Source organism: Neovison vison, chromosome 7 (assembly GCF_020171115.1).
Source record: "Neovison vison isolate M4711 chromosome 7, ASM_NN_V1, whole genome shotgun sequence".
Taxonomy (NCBI): Eukaryota; Metazoa; Chordata; class Mammalia; order Carnivora; family Mustelidae; genus Neogale; species Neogale vison.
Window position 1 is genome coordinate 153,207,121 of NC_058097.1, and position 26,870 is coordinate 153,233,990.

The 26,870-nt window shown below is 39.9% G+C and overlaps 1 protein-coding gene and 1 pseudogene across 1 annotated transcript; both read right to left on the reverse strand.

The window, feature by feature from the left end:
* Positions 1–10,680: 10,680 nt before the first annotated feature.
* LOC122914672 lies at positions 10,681–10,839 on the reverse strand (annotated as a pseudogene).
* A 1,334-nt stretch (positions 10,840–12,173) lies between these two features.
* Positions 12,174–13,765, reverse strand: HBE1 (hemoglobin subunit epsilon 1). The gene is made up of 3 exons (XM_044258686.1): positions 13,603–13,765; positions 13,272–13,494; positions 12,174–12,420 (listed from the first exon to the last, which is right to left on the reverse strand). The coding sequence occupies exons 1-3, from the start codon at positions 13,692–13,694 to the stop codon at positions 12,292–12,294; spliced, it is 444 nt and encodes a 147-aa protein (XP_044114621.1). The 5' UTR covers positions 13,695–13,765; the 3' UTR covers positions 12,174–12,291.
* Between the last annotated feature and the right edge of the window lie 13,105 nt (positions 13,766–26,870).

Here is a 26,870-nt window from a genome sequence, read left to right on the forward strand (position 1 = left end):
AAAAACTGGGTAATTTAGAGAACTAGTATTACACGATTATGGCTGAGTTCTATTAAAATGCATGTACTTGTTTGAGTACCTTTTTTTCCACTCTGACTATATAGCACTGTGTCTGGCCAATACCATGTATCCACTCCTTGTGTCAGAAAATGCACAGTTGAGTATTGGGAAGAACTGTGTGTTCAATGGAGAGAATATTAGGCTCTGTGGCAATAGCGATTGATTAAGGCAGCTGTCTTTGGCATATGCTGGATCCACTGCCTTGTTGTGCTTAACTATTCCTCATATGTAATGAGACAGAGGTGATCTTCACTGATAGAATTCCACACACTACTGCCCCTGTCACTTAAGGTACTTTGGCATTGTGCATCTCAAACAAGCATTCATTGGTCTAAACAAGGCACACTTCTGGGGAGAAAGGGACTGACTTATTTATCTTTTTTTTTCTTCAGAGTTTATTACTCTCACATTTTGAGCTCCAGGAAGCTGGTTGATTTGTTTCTCACCAATCTCACACAAAAAACAAACAAACAAACAACAAAAAAAAAACAGTTTAAGAAATAATCTCCCTGCATATTTACAAAGGTATACTAAAATTTAAAGAGTTCAACTCAATAAATTAATGTTGAATTTCTGCTATTAGAAAAGAAATCCTTTGAGATAGTGAAAACTTTTATCAATTCATCTTGGAAAAAAACTTACATTTAAAATGTGGATTGTTCTGCCATTACTATGCTTGGTAGTTTACTGTGGGGCCTCTAAGATGCAGAATTTTTATTATCACAACCTCTGACATTCATAAAGCGCTAACTGAATTACAGCATTTGGAGAAATGTCTTTGAAAAATATCTTTTAAAAGTAGCAGAATGATCAAAAGAATAAAATGGAGAAAAACAAAATAAAACAAAAAATAAAATAAAATATGGATAAGAATTGCTAAGGTGCCAGAATCTAGTTTACCATGACAGACTTGATGATCAATGAGCTCTCAGACCCAAGCTGTGATGATGCGAACACTTGGTACAGAAATATTAAAAAAGAAAAAAAAGTGTGGGGGGGTGCCTGGGTGGTTCAGTGGGTAAAGCCTCTGCCTTCGGCTCAGGTCATGGTCTCAGGGTCCTGGGATGGAGTCCCGCATCAGGCTCTCTGCTCAGTAGGGAGCCTGCTTCCTCCTCTCTCTCTGCCTGCCTCTCTGCCTACTTGTGATTTCTCTCTGTCAAATAAATAAATAAAATCTTTTTTAGAAAATGTGAATCAATCCCCAAAAGATTTATTCAAGAGAGTAAGTAAATGAAAGGAAAGAAAAGCGAGGAAACTTTGACCACAGCCAGCAATCCCACTTCTTTTCAGCTGTGGGCATGGTCTGAGGGAACGGCTCAGGGTCCATACTCTCTGACGGCGCTGGTGCTCGTCCTCTCCCTTGTGTGCTCACACTGCAACCTCTCAGAGTCAGGGACATTTGCAATTTGAATGCTGGCAAACAGCCTTCCATCTTCCCAGCAAACCAGATAGTGATTGCAACAATTACCTCCACTCCTGCCTTTCTCTCATCTTCTCTAGACAATTACTTTCCAAGACTTTTTGATTCCTCTCCTTCATGGCTGTTCCACACTTTCACTTGACCTCCATGCTCACTGTTCCAACTGTTGTCTGGAGACTTATCACATCAGTGCAAGCTCATCATCATGGTCATCTAACAGTTTAACAGTCATTCATCACATATTTAAAAAACACATATCAGGGCACCTTGGTGGCTCAGTTGGTTAAGTGTCTGTCTGCCTTTGGCTCAGGTCATGATCCCAGGGTCCTGGGACTGAGCCATACGTCAGGATTCCTGTTCAGCTGGGAGCCTGCTTCTCCCTCTTCTGCTGCCTCTCCTCCCAGGCTCATGCGCTCTCTCTCCCTCTCAAAAAGGAAAAAAAAAAAAAAAAGTAAAAAAATAAGAAAATGAATATCTACTGAGGCCAATCATGCCATGCATTGTTCTAAAAACTGGGAATCTTGGAAAAACAAAACAGCATATATAGTGTTGTCATGCTCACATTCTAGGGGCTGGGGTGACCAACACTAACAATTAAATCGATGAAGAAGAGAATCTCAGACGGGTGTTACATGACAAGAAAAAAAATGCATCTGATGATATGGTAGCAAGAGACTAGAGGGAAAAAATATATATAAGGATAGAGGTCCTAAAGGAAGTTACGTTTGAAGAGAGACCTCAAAGACAAGATGGAGCCAGGCATAAGTCATTTGATGAAATAAGTTCCCAGAAGCAGGGAAGGGCAGGTGCAAAACTAGAGGCTGGAGAGAAAAGGAAAAAGAAAGAAGAAAAAAACAAATCTGACATTTCCTTTAAAGAAAGTCATGACATGGTCCAAGAGAGATGTTTAGGAGAAGAGTAGGAGGGAACAGAGTTGGAAAGATTGGCCTGGGGCCTCACTGTTTGGGCACATGAGGGTAGAGTGGGTATCTTACACTAAGGCATGGGTAACCAGTAGAGATTTGTAAATGTGGCATCAGCATGATTCCTAATCTACTCAACACCCACAGCCAGGCTAATCTCCTAACTGCCTGTTCAACACATTACAGCCTTGCTTATAATCCCGAGTTAACCTCCAGCCCTACCAATATTCCTGTGATCTATCTTCCCCAACTGCTCTATGCAATTTCTTTCATTTTCCTTTTGATCTTGTGGAGTTCATCTGCTGCACTGGGCTGCCTTCTCAGCCTCTCCTCGTTCATCTTCCCCACCTAAATCCCCTCCTCTCTGAGCACTTTATAGGGATGCCCCTTCTCTAAATACTGCAGCAAATCTGCCCTCTGGGACATGGTCTCTCCTGATGGCATGTAAGCATTCCTCAGCAGCTCTGACCATTTAAACCATAAAATTCTTCCATAGAGCCCAAGGCTAGTTCTTTGGAGTTGATTTCAAAAAGAGTGATCCCTTGCTTGGACCTCCAACCCCTCCCACCCCTAATCTATCCTCACAAGGGCTTGTGACAAACTAGCAGCTTTTAGAAAATTCTTCCCTCTTATCAGGAGAATAGAATTACAGTCCTTGCCTAGACCTTGCCATTTTAAGACTTGGGTTAATTTTCCTCCAAAGAAGCCCCACACTGGTACTCGACCTCCATCCAGATCCTAGATCTTTGCTGGATTCTTCACCAAGGCGCATATAATCATCTGGTTTGGAGGACTTTTTGTCCCATGACACCATCCTCTCTCTTGACACCACCCCCCATGTCTCCAGCTTTAACCTGAAGAGCCCACAAGTGTATGTTCTCTCCAGGTATATGTCCCAGGCACACATGCCTTTCATTGTCCTGTTGTTTTTTTTTTTTTATTTTCTTGCCAAAATCTTTACTTCATACAAAAATTGAATGGGGAAATGGTGTAAACACATACACATACACAAACAGTTCAACATATAATTCCTGGGGTTCTCACAAGTATAGAAGCAATGGAAAAGTAGAACTGAAGGCAATTACTGAAGAATTCTTTAGCAGAATACTATTATTACCCTTATTATTGTTGCTACTGCTATTAGTACCACCACTGCCATTGCTATTGTTTGAAAATCAAAGCTGTTCCTGGTGACTTTACGCTACCAGATCTCGGTGGGCCAGGGCCTTAGCTGCTCCAGTCACCATCTCCTGCCAGGCAGCCTGCACCTAAGGGGGTGAATTCCTCTCCAAAATGGTCTGGCAAAACAGTCAAGAGAATATTTCCCAGGAGCTGTGGAGACGACAAGAGGTAATAGATACCTACAATGAATAGAGTTCCGGGTGGGCCTCCAGGTTCCTGGCTACCCTACTCCCATTCAGAACCATGGGCAATGTCAGTTTCCCTCATGTCTGGCATCTTGCTTGGTCACTAAACACAAGTGTGTTCTTCCAAGACTAATATGTGATCATGATTTCACTTTTTCTTTCTTCTCACCACCAATAACTTTCCACAGATTTTGTGGGCTCAAAAACAAAAATTCACAACTTTCTTTCCATGTACACTCTAAACCCCATGTTCTTGTTATTTCCCTCTCTCAGAGACACTCTGCCCCACTTCAGGATTTATAAAGTGTAAGGTTGAAATGGGTCTCTGGGAACAATTTTGTACAAATATCCAGCCAGTATATGAATAACCTTAGCAATATATTCATGAACCCTAGGTTCCTTCTTTATATAGAGCCAACATACACCTACATAGATATTTCTCCTTGGCCTTGTATGTGCTGTCCCCTGTTCAACTCAGTTATGCCAGATTTCTTTATTCACCTTTTCTTTTAGCTACTCTTTGTCCACTCCACAAAGGAGAATTTCAGTGCTCTTTGCCAGTCTTCCCTGAAATTCTTGTCACTCTCCCAGACATGTCCTTCAATGAAAGCTGAAGCATGGGTAAGAATCCGGAAAGTTCAGAGATTTAGGATTTCTTTGGCTACCAGTACAGGAGCTGTGATGGTTTCAGTGTAAGTCTCCCTCAGTTAGCAGTGACTGCCACAGGCATAGTGAACTATTGAACTTGAGTAGATCTTCTGCGGTTCAGATCTGGCCCATGGTCACTATTGCCCACATTGTCAGAGAGAAATGGTTCCCATAAAGCACCAGTTTGATTGCAAGAGTAGAATAGTGTTAGGTAATAAAATATAGAACTATGCATCTTATTATCTATGTGCCCATTTAAAGTAAAACATGTCTGCTTGTCTGGGAAAAATGGTTTACCTCTGTATTTGTGTCTACATCTGACTATGTATATTTTCCACAGCACAAGAGTGTGTTCTGGCTGGGGGCCCAGGGTTTTGGTTTGGTGTAGCTCTTCCGTCTCAGTGAAAACAGTGGTAGAAGATTCACTGGCAGGTCATGTTGATTTTTAAAGAGCCAATTCTCATAAATGCTGGGTCCACTTTTCTATTGGTTTTAGTCTAAGAATTACATCAGGTAGCACTTCCTTTGTTTTCACTCATGTGTTATAAAACAGCTCTAGGGGCACCTGGGTGGCTCAGTCAGTTAAGCATCTGTCTTTGGCTTGGGTCATGATCTGGGGGTCCTGGGATCAAACTCTGCATTGAGCTCTCTGCTCAGCAAGGAGTCTGCATCTCCCTCTCCCTCTGCAGGTTGCCCTGCTTATGTTCTCTTGCTCTCTCTCTGTGTCAAACAAACAAACAAACTCTGAAGGGGAAAAGATTCTTTTTCACTGACTAATGGACTCTATAGTCATAGCGGTTCCATCACTATACTTTAGATCATTTTATCTCCAGTTCACTACAGTTTTTGACAGGGCACACTTCCAGTGTGACAGAATCAGAGTTCATACTAATTGTTTTCCTCTGAAAGTGATGCATGATCTCAGATGCTATCTGATCGGGAGTCTTGAAGCTTCATAAATCTGTTTCAATTATTTTCCCCTGAGACTAGAGAACTACAATCGAATAAAAATGCAGATCAAGAAGTTACCTGTGAATTTGATTCAAGGGAATCTATCTTCAAATGATTTTTCATTTGAAATTGTATTATTATAAAATTGTAAAATCTTTTCAGTCCTGATGATCTCAACTGAAGCTTATGTCTATTCACTGATGGGGACTCAGGAATAGTTTAAAGGCCAGAAAAATGAAATATACCAACAACTGAATAGCTATTTTAGAGTTGTTAACAAAAATTTGTGAATTCTTACACCCTAATGATGAGATGGGAACATTTTTATTGGAATTAATGGATAGGGCACAGACCTAAGGGAAACTCAAATTAGAATCTCTTCAAGTATGGAGCTTTGTGGGTTGAGTGTAGACCTTTGACCACATTTGATGTATTCAGTGCAGAGCCTCTCTTAGAAGCATGTCTCAAAGGCTGGTTGGTGTGCAAGCCTCTGAAAGCCTTAACAAGATTAAGATGTGATTCTTAACCACTCTCCTTCAGGCTACTGCACTTCTGTGATCCCTCATTTCTGTGAACAGCCTCCCTGTGCTCCCAGAAATACAGACAGTGAGTCTGACAGTCGTCTGTAACCACTGCTTCCCGCTTTGCTTTCAGGAATACCTCTTTCCAAGGTATACTGACTTTCCTTCATGCCCACAGCCATTCCACCCTTCCATCCTTCCCATTTCTTTTGTTGTTGTTGTTGTTTTTAGAGATTTTATTTTTTTAAGTAATCTCTACACCCTACAGATAAGACTTGAACTCACAACCCTGATATCAAGAGGCACATGCTCCACTGACTGAACCACCCGGGTGTCCCCTGTGTCACTCCTTCTGACATTGCCTAAATTCTCACCTATGAAACTGATTCTTCACAAAAGCCCCAAGGGTGTTTTTCAAATATCCTTTTGACAAATGCATTGAACTTCTATGTATCATTGACTGTTTTATGTACTGGTGATTAAGATAAATAGTTCAGAGAGAAAAACTCCTTTCTTGGAACTATATTCTATAAAGGGAAACATAGATAGAATGAGTAAATTAATCAATCAGCAAAATCATTTCATATATTATTATTTGCTATGAGGAAAATTCATATTGATGTGAGTGGGATACAATTATGTTAGCAATGGTCTCTTAAGGAAGGCACTAATTGAGCTGCGGCCATAATGACATGAAGATGTTGCCATGGAAAGACACTAAGAAAGAAAAGTTCTGGCAGTTGGAATAGCAAATTTAAAGTTCCAAGGGAAACACACACACTCACACACATGCACAACCTACACATATACCTAGTTAGAATATAGACAAACACTGGGTCAGTGGGGTTGATATGGAAATAGTAAAGAAGAGAATGGTCAGAGAGGACGTCAGAAGTAGCACCTGCTTAAATCTGTTCAGGATTATCGTCATTATCTTGAGTAAGAAGCCATTAAAGAATTTTTTTAAGATTTTATTTATTTATTTACTTGTCAGAAAGAGAGAGAGAAAGCACACAAGCAGGCAGAGAGGCAGGCAGAGGCAGAAAGAGAGACGGAGAGAGAGGCAGTCTCCCTGCTGAGCAAGGACCCCAATGCAGGACTAGATCCCAGGACCCCTGGATCATGACTTGAGCCGAAGGCAGCGGCTTAACCCACTGAGCCACACAGGCGTCCAACCATTAAAGAATTTTAATCGTGATAAGGATACCATTTCTAATCCATTTGTACTGTTGTCTATATTAATATTGCAAGAATAACTTGTTCATTACCAAAACATTTTGCTCAAGTGGCTTGTATAGACTATTGAGAAATATTACTCATGCCACTATTATTCAACATACTACGAGAAGTCCTAGCATCAGCATTCAGACAGCAAAAAGAAATATAAGGTATTCAAATTGACAAAGAAGAGTCAAACTCTCTCTCTTAGCAGATGTCATGATACTTTATGTGGAAAACCCAAAAGACTCCACCCCCAAATTACTAGAACTCATACAGCAATTCAGTAATGTGGCAGGAAGCAAAATCAATGCACAGAAATCAGTTGTTTTTGTATACACTAACAATGAAACTGTAGCAAGAGAAATTAGGGAATCAATTCCATTTACAATAGCACAAAAAGCCATAAGATACCTTGGAATAAACCTAACCAAGGAGGTAAAGGATCTATACTCTAGAAACTATAGAACACTTATGAAAGAGATTGAAGAAGACACAAAAAGATGGAAAAAATATTTCATGCTCATGGATCAGAAAAATAAACATTGTTAAAATGGCTGTGCTTGCCACGCAATCTATACTTTCAATGACATCCCAATAAAATACCAATGACATTTTTCAAGAGCTGGAACAAACCATCCTAAAATTTGTGTGGAACCATAAAAGACCCTGAATCACCACGGAAATGTTGAAAAAGAAAAACAAAGCTGGGGACATCACATTGCCTGATTTCAAGCTATATCACAAAGCTGTGATCATCAAGACAGCATAGAACTGACACAAAAACAGACAGATCAGTGGAACAGAATAGAGAGCCCAGATCTGGACCCCCCAACTCTATGGTCAAATAATCTTTGACAAAGCAGGAAAAAAATATCCAATGGAAAAAATACAGTCTCTTCAATAAATGATACTCAGAAATTTGGACAGCTATATACAGAAGAATGAAACTCAACCATTTGCTTACACCATACACAAATATAAACTCCAAATGGATGAGAGACCTCAATGTGAGACAGAAATCCATCAAAATCCTAAAGGAGAACATAATCAGTAACCTCTCCGACATGGGCCACAACAACTTCTTTCAAGATATGTTTCCAAAGGCAAGGGAAACAAAAACAAAAATGAACTTTTGGGACTTCATCAAGATCAAAAGCTTCTGCTCAGCAAAGGAAACAGTCAAGAAAACAAGGAGGCAACCCACGGAATAGGAGAAGATATTCACAAATGGCACTACAGACAAAGGGCTGATATCCAAGATCTATAAAGAACCTCTCAAATTCAACACCCAGAAAACAAACATTCAAGTCAAAAAAGTGGGTAGAAGACATGAACAGACACTTCTTCAAAGAAGACATACAAATGGCTAATAGACACATGAAAAATGTTCATCATCATTAACCATCAGGGAGATTCAAATCAAAACCACATTGAGATACCACCTTACACCAGTTAGAATGCCAAAAATTGACAAGGTAGGAAACCACAAACGTTGGAGACTGGGAGAAAGGGGAACTCTCTTACATTGTTGATGGGAATGCAAGTTGGTGCAGCCACTTTGGAAAACAGTGTGGAGGTTCCTCAAAAAATTAAAATTAGAGCTACCCTATGACCCAGCAATTGCACTACTAAGTATTTACCCCAAAGATACAGATGTAGTGAAAAGAAGGGCCATGTGCACCCCAATGTTCATAGCAGCAATGTCCACAATAACCAAAGCGTGGAAATTGCTGAGATGACCTTCAGCAGGCGAATGGGTAAAGAAGATGTGGTCCATATACACAGTGGAATATTACTCAGCCATCAGAAAGGATGAATACCCAGTTTTTGCATCAGCATAGAAGGGACTAGAGATTATGCTGAGTGAAATAATTCAAGCAGAGAAAGTCAATTATCATAAGGTTTCACTTACTTGTGGAACATAAGGAATAACATGGAAGATATTAGGAGAAGGAAAGGAAAAGTGAATTGGGAGAAACTGGTTGGGGAGAAAATCATGATAGACTATGGACTCCAAGAAACAAACTGAGGGTTTTAGAGGGGAGGGGGGTGGGGCGATGGGTTAGCCAGGTGATGTGTATTAAGGAGAGTGTGTATTGCATGAAGCACTGGGTGTTATACACAATGAATCCTGGAACACTACATCAAAAACTAATGATGTATTGTACAGTGACTAACATAACATAATAATAATAAAAAAGAACAAATTGTAAATGTCTTAGGCATTAAGTGAGGAGTTTGTGACAATGTATCATTCTGTTATTCAGCCAGTTTTATAGGGAGGAAGCCACAGCCCTTCTTTGTTCTCAAATCATTTAAGATTGTACTGTATATTGACTAATGGAACTTAAATTAAAAAATAAATTTTAAAATTTAAAAAAAGGATTACATAGGACACACAATTTAATATTTCTAAAAATAGTAATAATGCCTCTATCCAACATCACAAGGAAGCAAAATAAGTAAATTAGGGCAGGGTTGGGTGTGCCTCCACTGTTTTTTAATCCATTTAATAGTCAGCACACTTACTGAAGCAAAAAGTACTCCCTCAGAGTCAACAGACAACTGTCTGGCAGATTTCATATATCTACCAATTTGTCTCAAGAAATACAGGTGTTTGAGAGGTTAGGGGGGAAGGGTGCTAGCATGTGTTCCATGCGCAGAGTAGCAGAAGATTCCATGGCATGGGCTTCAGATTCAGGGAGTTGTCTCTGGCATGAATTAGATCTATCCTCCCTTGCTGTTTCACTTCTCTTCATTTCTAATCAGATTGAAGCCATCTTCTTTGAGAATTCCACGTGGACAGGACAGGCAGGAAATGGTGCTGCAGGAAGCAGAAACCTAATAACGTGGGATTTGTCTTCAATAGTAGAGAGTGAGAAGACACTATAAGGTTTTCATCCTGGTAATGACATCACCTCTAAATCTCCAAGAATGTCCTGGTCATCATATTATTTTGCTCACATGATTCGTATTGTCTATCAATAATAAGTCTTTTTTTCATCTATTTAAAGTCTGAGGAGCTCCTGGATGCCTCAGCTAGTTAAGATCTGACTCTTGGTTTCAGCTCAGGTCATGATCTCAGGATCTTGAGACTGAGCCCTGTGTAGAGAGCTCTGCACTCAGTGAGGAGTCCGCTTGGAATTCTCTTTCCCTCTCCTTCCACCCCTCCCTCCTGTGCTCACTCTCTCTCTAAAATAAACATATAAATCTTAAAAAAAAAAAAAAAAAATTAAGCTGAGTCATCCAGACCTGTATCTGGGTGTGCATATGCACATGTGTGTGTCAATTATGAAGTTGTGACCATTTAAATGGTCTTAAACTGGTAACATTGAAATTGAAATCCTGACCCCTAAGGGATAAAGAACATATATCTTCTGCCCACCACTCCATCATCACCATCCTTGACAGGGGTGACAGACATAGTAAGAGTTAAAGGCGAGAAAGAGGAAAAGAGACTGATCAATTAAAAATGCATGTTTGTTATTGACTGAGACACAGACTGACTCACAGAATGGGTAAAAGGTGTAGCACCAGGAACAGCTTCTGTTTCCTTTGCTGAGGGGCATAAAGAGAGGCTGCAGGGCTCAGGGACCAGTGCTATTGACAACCTGCAACTAAGTAATCATTTGCCTATCATAACTGTTGTGGAAACATAAGCCCAAATTAGAAGGTAGTTCACAGGACAAATTCTACACTTGATCTTAGCCAAAAGGCCGAGAAGCGATTCTGATCAATGCATGGGGACAATGAAATGCCTGAGAGCTAAATTTGCCAAGATATGGCACACTAACTTGTAAAATAAGAAGGTCTCGAGCCTTGATGTGAAAATTTGACTCAAGGCCTAGAGGTCAGGATTCCCTAAGCAACCTAGCAATGACTCCCTCAAAAGTAATTCAGTTCATGCATTTCCTCACAAGTGTCCCCAAGTCAGTGCAGTGCCTCTTGTTAGATTTTGCCCCACCCCTTCCCACCCTCAGGCTGGGAGATTTCAGTTATCGACTACCAGCTCCTTTTTTGTCATCCACAGTCAGAGGTCATCTTTTTCTCACTCTATTTCTGGTCGCCCTTCACATTTTTTGCAGCTGTCACTGCTTTTCTTGTGTTTAGGCCATTATGTCTGTTGCTCTGATTTAGTCTCTGCAATTTTAAATTCATTTTGTGTGAATTAAGTTGATTACTTCCCCCCACCACCACCTACCATTCCTTGAGTCACTATAGTTCTAAGGATATTTATTGTTTACTCTTACCAAAAGCATAATAATAGTTTTTATTTTTATATTCATGGCCTAACATTATCTTGTCTTTCCTAATGCTCTACCGATGTCTCACTGTTGCCTTTTTTCCAGAAAGCCATTTTCCTGCAAGTCACCAAGCCCTAACTTACTGGTTTTAAACTAGGAGCCTTTATTAGAATCTCATCTGCTATGTGAAGTCTTGGTCATTCTCCCCTACCACAAATTCATACAATATCCTAACTCCGACTTTATTTTCAGCATGTTACATTTGATTATAAAATAACATGCAATGATTTCATGTGTCTTAGCCTTGGCTCCCCCTTGAGACCACAGAATCCTTTGGGAAAGAAGAGGTTGTTGTTGGTTCATGGAAATTTTCTGGAAAGCTCCCAGCCATCCCTCAACTCATCCTCTTATGCCCAATTCAGCCTCACAAAATATATGGTAAGTTAGCTCATTCAGTATGTACATTAAAGCAAATTGAAAAAGTAACTCTAGCCTAGACCTTAGTTCCCTGCAACGGTTTTAAAGCTGAGACATGTACCACAAATCTGAGGTAATGCTTAGCACCTCCTTCCTTCCCCATCTACAGTAACTTTTTGTCACACTGTCTTGTAAGTTCCTGACATTTGACTAACCCTCCCCCCAACTCAGAAAACTTCTTCTGAATTCTAGCATCCACCCAGATCCTCTAGAATTCTCCCATAATGTCTGTCTTCCCAAAGGAGCTCTTATTTCTTGTCTCCTCCCACGCCTCAGCCAATGAAATTTCTCTCCTTTAACACAAGAGTGAAAGATGGAGAAGACATCACATTAATTTCTGATTATGGAATAGAATGAGCTTTATTAAATGGAAGCTGTGCTTTCAAGGCCAAACCCGAATCCCCATATGCAGGAGAACACTGGGGGCACAGAAGGGTACTGCTGAACTGGAAAGAGGACTCAATGGTACTTGTGGGCCAGAGCAGTGGCAACACCAGCCACCAGCTTCTGCCAAGCAGCCTGCACCTCGGGGGTGAACTCCTTGCCAAAATGAGAAGCCAGAATGATCACCAGTACGTTGCCCAGGAGCTGTTAAGTGAAAGACAAATGACAAATAGGCATGTTGAGTAGAAGTTCTCGAAAACAATTACATAAAAAATGGCTTAATACCTACATTCCCTGCCAACCCCACACCTTAAACTGCTCCAAGGGGTGTGCCTACAAAAAGTCCAGATAAGCTAGTTCCTAAATTCAATGTAACGAGTGTGAGCTTTCCATTCAACTCCTTGCCTCCCTAGATTCCCATCCTCTCTCCCACGCCACCATTTTTATTTATATATCTCTCTCCCTCCCTCTCTTATCTACCAATTGGCTAATTCCTGTAATAATGGGATTTTAGGGTTGCATGAATTCCCAGACTGAGTTTATTTAAAGCCTCCAGTCATTGCAGGAACAAGCCTCCATTTGGTAACAATATTGACAGGTAATTTAATATATTTTAGAGAACCTGTTGTATATTTCTTTGAGACAGTCTGTCTAAAACTTTGCCCCCCAAATCTTTCCCTAAACTTTTGTCATCAGCACCCACATAAAGTAAGACATGTCTCCTTTCTTGAGATGGGGCCTTTATCTACCAAACACCAAATTCCATTGCTCCTTGAACAAGTCTGCTATTCTCTGATGTTATTCTCTAGGATGAACACTACCAATGCAGACAAGTTCTTGAAAAGTTTTAAGCAAATTCTGGCTGCTAATAGCCCTTTATTGCACTAGTCTTGAATCAAGGTGGTTCTGGTTATGCCCATTGAAGTTCTGTCCTTCTAACACTTAGACCCATAATTTCTGAAATTTTTGTTAGTCATTCCAATCAAAGACTTGACTTGCTTTACTATATCAAAGTGAAAAATAATACGAGAGCACATGAACACCTCCTGACTCACCCTAAAGTTCTCAGGATCCACGTGTAGCTTGTCACAGTGCAGCTCACTCAGCTTAGCAAAGGCACCCTTGAGATTGTCCATGTTCTTAATAGCTTCTCCAAAAGAAGTCAGCACCTTCTTGCCATGGGCCTTGACCTTGGGGTTACCCAGGATGGCAGAGGCAGAGGACAGGTTGCCGAAGTTGTCAAAGAACCTCTGGGTCCAGGGGTAAACAACCAGGAGCCTATGTGATGGGAAATAAGAGACTTTCAAAAATCTTGAAGAATTTCCCAGTCAATTGGGCAGGCTCATATTCACCACCCTTTCCCATGCCTTGAAACCCAGTGCCTACCTGCCCAGGGCCTCGCCTCCAGCCTCTTCCACATGCACTTTGCCCCACAGGCCAGTAATAGCAGCCTTCTCCTCAGCACTAAAATGCACCATGATGTCAGTTCTGGGAGCGTACAGGTGGTCAGAGAGAGAAACAGGTATGTGCTGTTGCTGGAAGCTGTCACCTTTTATTCTTTACGGCTGACCTTCTGGCCCCTTGTTCCTCCTAGTTCTTTGAAGTCATTGGTCAAGGCTGAGCTATGTCCCTCAGGGGCGGAGTCATGTCAGGAAAGGGTCATCAATGAGGAATGTACACTGACCTTGTGATAACGTGTCTTGGTTCCTGAGAGAGCCTTCCATTGTTGGCTCCGTCTCTGCTCTCAACACAATTTTGCTTCCATTCTCCTTTTCACCCTTTTTTCCCCTGATTTGATCCTCCAAGATAACATCCGTCTCTCCCTTTCTTCTTCTCCAAGAAAGACCTGTAGAGAGGAGCTAAGCCCAAGACAGGGAAAGAGTTTGAGTCAAAACAGTTTTAATACTTGAGTTAAAGATGGTGACAGGGACAAAAACAGAGTCAAGAAGAAAAAAATGCAGTTGCTGACACAGCATCTCAGCCAGTTTTAACACACTTGAGTGGATTACAACCAAGCCTCTGGTTCTTAGGTTTCCAAAGGAGACAAAACACATGTGTGGTTATTTCAGGAAGCTGAACAGGGTAACAAAGGATTTACAATAGGACTAAGACCTCAATCCCAAAGTACAATTCCTGAGGGCAATTTCACAGAGAGAACAGAAAGAATAAACTTATGTCCTGTGCTTCCCCGAAACCTTCTCTCTGTCCATTTCTCTCTGACTTCAGGGGAAACTGGCTACTTTGGGGAGATTTCCCTGAGCTCTTGTCTTGATTTTCTGCCCCACTAATACTTCTTTAATCAGTGAGACAGCTCAGGACTCTGCAGTTATTTAAAACCAGAACTTGTGATCAAGCTGAAAAATAAATGAACTGGCAGGTTAATTAGGCCAGAGGTTGGAGTATGCTTAATGTTTGTTGCAGCCATAGGTATCAGAGGCTTCAAATGCCTCTAGTGTCCTTTTGTTGTTTGTTTGTTGATGCCGCTCTTGTCTTTGGGCTTCCCTAAAAGCTCAGCATGAAATAGAGCCTGCATCTTTCAACTTTTTCAACTGTAATCCCCTGTTATTAGTCTGGAGTCCTGTTGATATGGTGGTAAGGAATGTTGGAGGAGAAGCATTCTGTAATTCTGTAATTGCATAATTAAGTTCCAGTCTTTAATGCTCTGTGACTTTCACAGCGTATGTTAGCTTTTCTCCTCATAAGAAAGCCAGGAAAACCTCCCTGGGCTAGACTGTATATATTACAGATTAAAAGGTAGCACATCTGTAACTCAGTGTGAGGCTTATGAATTCTGATTCTGAAGTCATTCAGGTTGGTTGAATGTAGTCTCTTACTGCTTGGGTGCTTGTTTAGTCAAGCTAAATTATCTTAGCTGCTCATTTTGAAGTATTTTACTTATTTCTCCTATGAAATATCATTATTATCTCCCTTTCCTGGATGAAAAACCTGAAGTTCAGGGATAAGTGAAATGGTTATCCAGATAGATTAGAAAGATTAAATCATCGGAAAAAGCAAGCAGTAGGAGTATTTATTACATATAGCCAAACTGTGGAAAAAGCTGAGATGCCCTTCACCAGACGAATGGATAAAGAAGATGTAGTTCATATACACAATGGAATATTACTCAGCCATCAGAAAGGATGAATACTGGGTGTGGTCCATAAACAATGAATTTTGGAACACTGAAAAGAAATTAAAAAAAAAAAGGATGAGTACTCAACTTTTGGATCAACATGACGGGACTGGAGGAGATTATGCTGAATGAATTAAGTCAAGCAGAGAATATCAATTATCATATGGTTTTACTTACTTGTGGAACATAAGAAATAATGTGGAGGACATTAGAAGAAAGAAAGGAAAAGCGAAGGGGTGGAAATCGGAAGGGGAGATGAACCATGAGAGACTATGGACTCTGAGAAACAAATTGAGGATTTTAGAGGGGAAAGAGGTGGGGGGATGGGTGGGCATGGTGATGGCTATTAAGAAAGGCATGGATTGCATGGAGCACTGGGTGTGATACATAAACAATGAATCTTGGAACTAAAACTAACGATGTATTGTATCGAGACTAACATAACACAATAAAAAAAATTAAAAATTAAAAAAAAAAAAACCACTAAACTAAAAGACAGGTTGGGAGCACTTCCAAGTTGGTGAATGGATCAAATTGCTAGGAAGGTGGGGCACATGGAGGATGCTTAGAACCTCTGTGGCATTCCCATCCCCATATCTTGCCCTATGTACCCCTTCCCTTTGGCTATTTCTGAGTTGCATTCTTTACAGTAGACCAGTAAGCATTAAAAAAAGAATAATAATAAAATTAAAAATTAACAAGTTTAAAAAAACATGTTATGTCTTAAGGTATTTAAATTAAAAGGATTTTTACAAAGAAATTCTAAATTTTGATAAACATTAATACCTGCCTCTCAGGTGTTCTGTAGTCTTTGCACCTTTGTAAGCTCTCTGAAGGATTTTATGAAATTTAAGATGCCTCTTTTCAGCAGGGAAAAATAAAATGTTAAATCTTGCTACTTAACTTATGACAAGTATAAATCCTGTGAGTCAAATATTATATCTTTAGGTGGTTTTCTTATGTATTATATAAGTCACACTGTTGGTAGGTAAATTAGGTCTTTGGCCCCACTACATGGTTTTCATAGCATTACCTAAGAAAAATTGCTCCAAAAATTATTCTTTACCACAAATGAGTTTTTTCTTTTAACTTTTTAATTTTAAAAGTGGAAAACCTTAGACAGGGTTTATAAACCACTGAAGCTATAAAAAGCTGTGTAGGACACTATATTAGGGAGGCTATCAGTCTGTTTCCATTATGCATCTGAATTTAAAGCCTCATTGCAGAAAAAGATGGTATCTATCAAGGTTTCACGAGGTGTTGCATCCACCTAGAATAAGTTGGTTACCATGAGGAGCAGGAGAGTCTTGTGGCTGACATGCAGGAAGCCAGATGAACATCTGTTCACCGAAGGAATGAGAGAACAGACCACACTGGTGTCAGGCGATAGGGCTGCTTTCTGAGTCCTGTGCTGCCTCCTCGACACCATCTCTCACAAAAACTGTAGGTTAGTCAACCAGAACTGGGTTTTGTTCTCAGAGTGATTTCTCCCAGTTGGCAGCTCATGACATGGGCATCAATGTTTGACTGGCCTCTGAGATCACTGTGGCTAAAGCATAGCCAGAGTTGCATGTGAATGTTAACTAAGCAAGAGGGAGAGGAATTGAAGAGCCAGAACCAGCCAGTTACTGGACACTGTTCTATGTGATGGACCTGGAGGGTTACAACTTGACTCTGGCAGCTTAGACAGTCATAAATTTCACATTCCCTCAGAAATGTACCTCTATTTTCTTGCTTTCCTTGATGCTTTCTCACCTTAAGTTTTCTTCATCTATTTTTGTGATTTGTTTTCAAAAACAGGGAATTCCTGGGTTTTTTCCCCATTTATTGCAAGTAATATTGCCCAATATACTCTATGAACTAAGAAAAACAGAGAAAAAAATACATGAAGAAGTGACTCTATTATTAGAGGCAGTGTTTTCTAATCTTCCTTCCCTTCAGTTTACTGCACTACCATGGGTTAGCCATTGGTCCTTATCCCATGGCTCTGACCTGAGATTTAATAAACTATGTTCAAGTAGAGTACCTCTGAGGCATTCATAAACCCAATATTCAGATTTCTTCCTAGGCTCGATTCAAATAGGACTCTTCTAGTTATATACAGGGCTTAGAATCTTGTATACAGAAGTAATGGGAAAAGATCCAGTTTTAGACTAAGCTTCCATGTCTACCTCTAGAAGATTGGGAAGTCTTCAACTTGGTGACTTCTGAAATTCTACAGAACATTTAACAATTTTTTGTTTTTAACTTGGGCATGCTATCTTCAGCACTTTGGGTATTCAGTATTAAGCTATGGCATAGTATATTTCCAGAATAGAAAATGCCCATCTCTCTGGAAAAGGCTAAATTTGAGGTTTGGTAAATAAGCAGGGCTTAACTGGAAGCAGTAATGGTTATGGTTGGACCCCATCCATTAACAAGATCATCCACCACGAGGAATTATGAGCAACTAGCACCCTTTGTTTTGTAGTACTGGTTGGGGTAACTCATGATTGCTCCTCCCCTAAAGACTTTGTAGCCTTTGCTAATTCTAGCCCAGGAGAGTTCTTTCTGAAACCAAGTTCCCAGGACCCTATTTTACTGAGTTTGAGGCATCCGTGAGGGAAAGGAATTTCTCCTAGATTCCTAAGACCAATGAGTTAATGTAGCACTTCTCTGTACTCTAGCAGATTCAGGCCCTAAAGTCACCAATCTTTTCCTGTCCCTGTTTGACTGATTGATTGGTTTTGTTTTGTTTTGTTTTATTTTGTTTTTGTTTCTCTTCATCCCCCTCTCCCCTCCTCCCCCTCCACTTTCTTCTTCTTCCAGCTCCTCTTCTTCCTGATCCTCCTTTTCTCCTTCTCCTCCTCCTCCTCCTCCTCCTCCTCCTTCTTCTTCTTCTTCTTCACGTTTGTTAATTCATTTGCCTTCTGGAATTTGAGGGGCTTTTATTTCATTTTGTTTTCTTTTTAATCAACAGAGGCAGGCAGATCCCCTGTTTTTCTCCTTCTAGTGACTTGAGCTGGTGATACCTGGGTGGGGTCAGAACCTGTGGGCATAGATAAGGGCTTAAGACTTCACAGAGCTGTGGCAAGGGAGGGAACTAAGACACTGAAGACAGTGGAAGCCAGAGTACTTCTCTTACTGTCTTCAAAGACCCCATCCTTGGTTCCTACACAAGTCAATAAATGCAAGAGCTTATGGGCTAGTGTTTGAAGGTCCTGAAAGGTTAACTTCTCAGAAGTACCTGATAAATATGTTCTGGGTAAAATGTGTGTGTGTGTGTGTGTGTGTGTGGTCACAAATATCTGAGTATTGTCAGAATATAAAGGCCACAGTAACTAAATAATGTGCAAGACCTAGGAAGCCAGGAGAATAGATCACATTCTCTAAATTCAACTGAGATTAGAGAGATAAATTTAGTGACAAAAAGAGATACTCAACATCATTTGAAAGAGACAGAATGGCTTTCAGGCCAGAAGATCTTATTTATAATCTTATGAAATATTCTGATGTATAAAGAAAAGATGCCAATCATTACAGAGTTGACCAATGAGGAAAGAGTAGGAAAAGGAAGATCTCTTTTGTTAAGTCTAGAGTCTAGAGATGTTCTGAACCTCACATAACATTCATGTCCACACCATGACATTGCTATGGCAATGGATGCATAAGCCACTTCTGATCCCATTGGCAAGAGAGCTACTTGGCATCATTGCATCCAGCTACCTGCCTTTGCACAATTTGTTCCCTCTCCTTTTATCTGATTATTGTAAGGAAGGGACTTATTATTCAATAGATATGAGTATTCTAGTTGTAAATCTCAATGCAGAAAAATAAACAAGCACCTTGGTTTCTCTTTTGGTCTGTGTGCCTTTTATTTTGGCCAGAATAAGCATGCAAGAGCCTATCTCAACCTACAACTGGGCCACATCTTGGAACTCAAGAATCAGATCAAGGTCTTGGCTGCTGGGGTCTGACTAGCTCTAGCTGTCCTTCCAACTTCCAGCACTGCTCCACCAATTGCTTTGTACATACAGCAGTGGATATGTGTCTATACTCTTTGTACTTCTAGCTGTGTGTGTGTTTGGCCATTCATTCAACACTGCAAAAGTGTTAAGAACACAGAGATAAGAAAAGCAGAGTCCCTGTTTTCATGGAGGGCATAGTGGGAGGAGTTAGACAAAAGCAATCGAACAAGTAGAATACAGGGAATATGCCAGTGATGCTCGGCGAACAGAGGAAGAGAAGACTGGATTGAAGGGCAGAGTGTGATGGGGACAAGGGTGAAATGTGATTGCTATTTTAACTAGTATGGCAGGAATGTTCTTATATAAAAGGACACATGAGAAGATAATAATAGATGATGAGGGAGCAATTCATATAGAACCATCATGAAATGTTTAAGGCATAGATAATTGCAAATATAAAGATTCTGAAGCGGGAGGATGCTTAGGATTTTCAAGGAATGAAACTAAGTCCAATGTAGGTACAGATGAAGTGAGGTAGAGGTCATAAGCTAATCTATAGAATTTGCAACAATAATAATTCCTGTATCAGAGTTGTAAGAAAATAAATGAAGTGTGTGTGTGTGTATGTGTGTGTGTGTGTGTATATATATATATATATATATATACACATATATACATATATATATATGGGGAGCAACTGTATAAATACACACACACACATATGCATATGATTAATGTACTCATTATAATTATATCTGCATATATGCATACATATGTGTCTGTATGTGTGCGCGCCCCCCCCGCCATTGACCGGGGATGTGTTCCAAGACCCTCAGTGGATGTCTGAAACTGCAGGTAGTCGTGACCTCATATGTACTCTGTTTTTCCCTATATGTAGATATTTAATGATTAAGTTTATAAATTAGTCATTTTAAGAGATGTGGTCCATATACACTATGGAGTATTATGCCTCCATCAGAAAGAATGAATACCCAACTTTTGAAGCAACATGATGGGGCTGGAAGAGATTATGCTGAGTGAAATAAGTCAAGCAGAGAGAGTCAATTATCATATTGTTTCACTTATTTGTGGAGCATAACAAATAGCATGGAGGACATGGGGAGAAGGAGAGAAGGGAGTTGAGGGCAATTGGAAACGGAGATGAACCATGAGAGACTATGGACTCTGAAAGAGAACCCGAGGGTTTTGAAGGGGCAGGGGGTGGGAGGTTGGGGGAACCAGCTGGTGGATATTAGGGAGGGCACGTATTGCATGGAGCACTGGGTGTGGTGCAAAAACAATGAATACTGTTACACTAAAAAGAAATAATAAAAAAAAGAGTTTAACAACAATAACTCTATTTAATAATAAAATAGGACAATTATAACAATACACTATAATAAAAGTTATGTGGCTTCAAAGGGATATGAAGTTTCTTTTGGGGGATGAATAAATGTTCTAAAACTGATTGTATTGATGGCAATACAACTGTGAGTATACTAAAATCACAAAACTGTATATTTCAAATGAATCAGTATGTGAATTATATCCTAGTAAAGCTGATATACTTACAAGGTTTCAGACTGATAGTTCAGATTGATAAGCTTCGACATTTCCTTGAAAGCAGTAGGAAAATTTTGATTCCCCTTGGTGTTCCAGAGAGATATTGCAGGACCATGTCAGCAAGTTAATTCTGATGTTGGTAGGGACAGACCAATGTAGGCAGGAATAATAGTCAGGAGACAGTTGTTGCAGTGAGGAAATCGTAGAGTATGAAGGAGCTCAGAGGCCTGGGGTTGGACAGGTAGCCTAGGGAAGGAGGAACACTTTTCAGAGGCACAAAGGGAGATCTCTATTGGAAGTTTGGGCTGGGTCCAGAACCAAAAACATTCCCTAAGACAGGGAAGAATCAGGAACAATTATACTTATTTCCCCATCACTTTATCATTGGGAATCTTCCCTTTTTCAGGCCCCTAAAAAGCATGTGATCTCTTCTTCTGGTTTACTATACTTCCATGTTTATGTCCTAAATAAATGTCAACTCTGCAGACACTGCTGTAAACCACATTCCTCTAATGATTCTGAAGAACTATATAATAAGGTCTCCTAGGGAATTGTATAGAACTTTGTCTGAGCCCTTCATTAAAAATCCAGCTATTCTGGGGCTGCCCTGAGAAAGATGGTCAAGATGGTAGAAGGGTCAAGACTGATCAGAACTTTGACCCAGTGATTCAGCCACAGACAGTGATCTATATACCAAAAGAAGAGGGCAAGTCAAAACCTGTGGTGAGCACAGAACAAAGGTGGTGGGGTTGAGTTCTCAGAAAGTCCTTCCATCTCTATCTTTTACTAAGAATAAACGAGGGCTGTATTTCCTCAGACTGTAGTGTAGTTTCTGCCACAACTGGCCAAAGCCATATCCTTAGAGTCCTTCTCTGATAGTATGTCCTCTGTACCAATCATCTGACAAGTATTTGTTGACCACCTACTCTGAACCACTCTTCAAGGATGTGGAGATCCACAGGCAGATAAACACATAAAACATAAACAAACAAATACAAAAACGCTGTGAGTTCTTTTCTACCAAATGGAACCCAAAGGTAAAACATGTGTGGTTGGGGTTTGGGGGTGGGGGTGGGATACCACTGCCTCCTTGGGAAATATAAAATTAATTTATTCTAAGATGGATAAATTTTAGGATCTAAATTATGTACAGGTTAAGTAACTTCTTTATAAATTTTAGAGCCTGAAGTCCACACAATTTCTGTGAGAAAGACTAGCTTTGCCTGACTTAGAATCCTTAGTCTTGAGGACTTCCTTGTTTCTAAGTCTTGAATTCTAAGTCTTGAATTTCCAAGAGCTCTGAACTTTCTGCCTAAGATTGAATTCTAGCTGGTGCCCCCAGTTCCTATATTTGCATCCAATTTTCCACTAGACTATACTAGACCCTCCTTGGGCCTTGATGAAATAGGGCCTCACTCTTTCTCCTGGTTCTGGATCAGAACCCCATCATTTCTAACAGCAACTATTACAATCACCTACTAACCTCCTCTCTTAACCTCAATAAATATTGGAAGAATGACTTGCTTCCGTGTCTACTTCTCCATCGCAGCATCTGCTATTTTGCAGTAAAAACCATCTGTTTATCTGAACGATTATTGGTCCACACCAGGAAAGATGAATTCCTTGAGCCCAGGGACATTGCTTCATCTACATTTAATCACATTTGTAAACTAGAGTCTAACACAGAGCCGTTGTAGAGAAACACTCTGGAAATGTTTGCTGAATGAATAAACAAATGACTCTTGTCCAACTCTCATTTTGTGACCCAAATTATCTTCCATTTCCACAGATGTGACCTGATTCTTTGGCTCAAATCTCTAATCCTCATGTCCTCACTCTTCACCTGTAGGGTAATACTGAAACACCTTGGTGTGGAATGAAAATGTCTTCTCATATTAGCTCCTGATCCATCTGCAGACTCTTTCCTACTGAGTCTACTCACATAACTTACCTGATTACCATAAGGAGATATGCACAGTTTCTGGTCCTGTGCTATTTCTCTCTGCATCACTATATCCTACTGTATTGTCTGGCACAGACCAGCAATGATAGCAATAATGATAGCAATAATAGTGGTCATTTCATCAGTATGTGATCTGCTTCTGGCATTTTTAAAAGAGATTTACCTATTTATTTTAGAGGGAGAGAGGGCACATACATGAGCAGGAGGGAGGGGCAGAAGGAGAGGGAGAGAGAGAATCTCAAGCAGAATCTGATTCTGGCTGAGCACAGAGCCCAATGTGGGGCTCAATCTCACAACTCTGAGATCATGACCTGCATCAAAACCAAGAGTTTAAGGCTTAACCAACTGAGCCACCCAGGTGCCCCTGTATCAGATATTTTTAAGTAGTTTATTATATGTATTATTCCATAGCCATCAAAAGAAACAGATGACCTAAGTATAATTACTACTCCCATGTTATGTTGATAAATGATGTTAAGTGATGCTTTAATATTCCCAAGAACATAAACCAAGAATGCCTGACTCCTGAACTCTTTGTCCCCAACCACCAAGCAGCATCTTCTTATTCATACTGTAAAGAATGAATGAATCTCTGATGCTTTAGTTAACTTTCAAGTTCAGTCCAATACCACTCTTTTAAGCATGTCTCTCCATCCAAACTATACTATTCTCTTTAATCCCATGCCCCGATTTTTTTGTCACTTTTTTAATGAGTTTTGACTCAAGTGGTTCATATTTCAGCACCTTTCTCAGTTACTATACACATAAATCCCTGTGTTCCACTGCCTCCATACACATTCTTTAGGTATATTTCCTTTCTTAATGACTGCCCTTACATTAGATATGTGTCCTGTTGCCTGTCTCTACTTCTGTACTTGAATCAAGAAGAAAATTTTAACAAAGCATTACTAAATCTTTCTGGGTGCTCGTATCAGAGCCAAGGAGACTGACAAAGGGTCACTCATTTACCAACAAAGACCAAAAACTATGCCAAGTACGTACCAGGGCTGGTAATGCACCCTGGGTGTCTAGAACCAACACAGCTTGGAACCTCAAGAAGTTCAATGTCATAAATGAATCAAATGTTCATCTGAAAATTCTTGATGGGTCAGTGGAATTAACTGATCTGTCTCTCATTTTAAAATTTTTTTCCCAATTGTGTAATCCCTCAAGTCTGACACATTCAGTCCACATTTCTGAAACACCATTCTTCATCAATCTACTTGACCATGCTGCTAACAAAGGCCCAGTGTTTCAAATCACTCTGATAGATTAACGGCTATGTTTTTTATGAACTAAAAATCCATATACATGCACTAATAAGGGATTTTTTTCTACTTCTAGGTTTGAAGGACAATATGCAAGATTCATCTTTGCTGGCCAATGACTGCTTATTCTATGGCATTTATTGAGACAACCAGAAATAATATTTTAAATCAGAAGGGAACATATTTTAGGAGGTGTCACACTCTGCCTCAGGGTTCCCTTCTTCTTCATGATGCTGGTTGGGGTGGAGTTGCAGTCACTCAGCAACTTCTCCTTTTCTTACCATCTGTCTTGTAAGCCTCCTGCTGGGGGTCCAGATAGCGGTCATCACTCAAGGCTGAAAACATCTGTCTACAACCCTAAGAATCGATATGACTCAGCATGACTCAGCATGGCTGTCCTGGGGCTAGATCCTCCCCTAGAAGGCTATGCAGAACAAGAAGATAGGGACCAAGGCACTGACTCAGACTGGGGCCCTGGCAGAAATGTATATGTTTGCACTGTGGGAAGGCAGCAGTGGAGGCTAAGATAAAAATGGAATATGAATTAATGAAAAATTGGTTTATTTAATGAAAAACAAGGAGGAAGAAGGGGTTGGAGGAGGCTGGGCTTATAGAAAGTACAGCCATCCAGTAAATGTTTCTGGAGTGCTAGACATTAATTTCAGTCCTTTAATTATAAATAAGACATGCATCTTGCCTTTTAAGTTGGACACAATAGTTAAACATACTACAATACTACACTGCTTTCTATGCTTAATAGAGTATATATGTGGGGGTTTTGATTCTCTTGGTGTGGTTCCTTTCAGGGAATAAGTAATGAATTAAAAGATTTTATAAAATTAAGGAGATGTAAAATGGGCCTTGAGAGATGAACATGGTTTTGTTTTTTTTTTTTTTTTTTTATGGTGAATGCCTGCCCCCGTCTCCCTTTAGGCAAAGTGCCTGGAACTAGCTAAAATATAATGAGACAGAGTAATTTCATCTTAGAGAGGAGTCCCAGTAATGCATGGTCAGGAAAGAAGACTTCATCACTTATTATAAGGTCCCTCCCTTCCTCCTCTGTTCTATATCATAAGCTTAAGTTTTCTTGGGTCAGGAAACCACATAAAGGAACCAGGTGTCATCCCTAATAAAAACAGGACTGTTAATGTTTTAGCTAGATGTTGCCATGAAGAATTGAGAAGAACTCAGTGACATCAATACCTCCTACTTCTTAGATAGCCTTGGGCAATTTGCTTAATGTCTCCATGTCTCTGAACTATAAGATAATAATACAACTAGCTCATAAGGCTGTTATGAGAATTAATTTAGTTCATGGTGTAGAGATAGGAACATACTAGATGCTCAGTTACTATTTTCTATTATTATAATGTTATAAAAAGTATATACATACATTAAACCATTAAGGTCACATCTTACTTTCAAAGGATGATTGGAAATACAGATATTATGAAGCTATTTTCTTTCTTTCTTATTCCTTTCTTCCTTTCTTTTACTTTTTAATTTTTAAATAAAATTGTGCATATTTTGAATAAAATTGTATTTATTTATTATAAAATTGTGTATATATAAGATGATTTGATATGTACATATGTTCATATTTGATATGTACATATTAAAATGAATGATTACTACAGTGAAGCTAATTAACATCTTTTCCTCAGAGTTACCTTTTTTTGGGGGGGGTGATAAGAACACCTGAAATCTACTCTGAGCAAATTGCCAGTATTCAATATTGTATCACTAACTGTATACAGCACGATGAACATTAGATCTCCAGCCATTTTCATCTTATGTAACTGCAACTTTGTACCCTTTGTCCAACATTTCCCCATCTCCCTCCCCTCCCCCAGCCCAGTAACCACTATTCTACCCTCTACTTCCATATATTCAACTGTTTTTTGATTCTACATATAAGTGAGATGATGTAATTTCTTCCTTTATCTCTGGCATTTCTTGATTTTCGATGTTGTCAACAGATTTGGTTTATTTTGAAACACTCTTCAGACCTCCCCCAAACAATTCTGTTGGGATATTTAGACAATAGGTCATCATGTTGCAAGTTCTGGTCTACCTTCTCCCTCTCTGATCCTCCAATTCACCCATTCCCTTTATTTTCTGTCCCCATCACACTCTTTCTTGGATCAGTGGATCTTTCCCAGTAATGGAAGACCTTAAGTGACAAAACACTGATGGCTGATTTTTGAGAGAGAGAAAAAGCAGGATGGCTTATCCCAACACAAATGCTATAGGGACTTCTAAAGGACTAATGCTGACTAAAGAACTAAAGTTCTTCTCTCCTGCTTGCAGGTGAGAAAAACAATGTGAAGCCCAAACTGATTTTGGAGAGGTTAACATAGAGAACAGGGTCTTGCTCTGGTAACATTTGGGAAGATGCTTATCAGACTCTGCAGAAGGTCTCATTGTATTCTTAACTCATCAACACAGCACTACTCCTAGCAAGGTTTAGTGTCCTCAGTGCCTGGCTCTAGTTAGAATGCCACAGAATTGTTTGGGGCAGTAAGGTTCCAGGTTACTGCAGGGCATAGAGAGAAGTGGTGGGTTAGGCCTGAGGAGAAATGGAAGAATATAATACATGAATGCTGTTTTCCTTAACAAACTTGCGGCTCAGCCAAGGGGTCAAGGGGTCATTTGGGCAGATACGGTCCAGCTTTCTCGGGATCTACCTATAACCTATAATCTGACAATCTCTAATCCAAACTAGGTCCTCTTTTTATTCTCAATTTGTTTCTAAATTTTTCTTTACTTTTCTCTTTCAA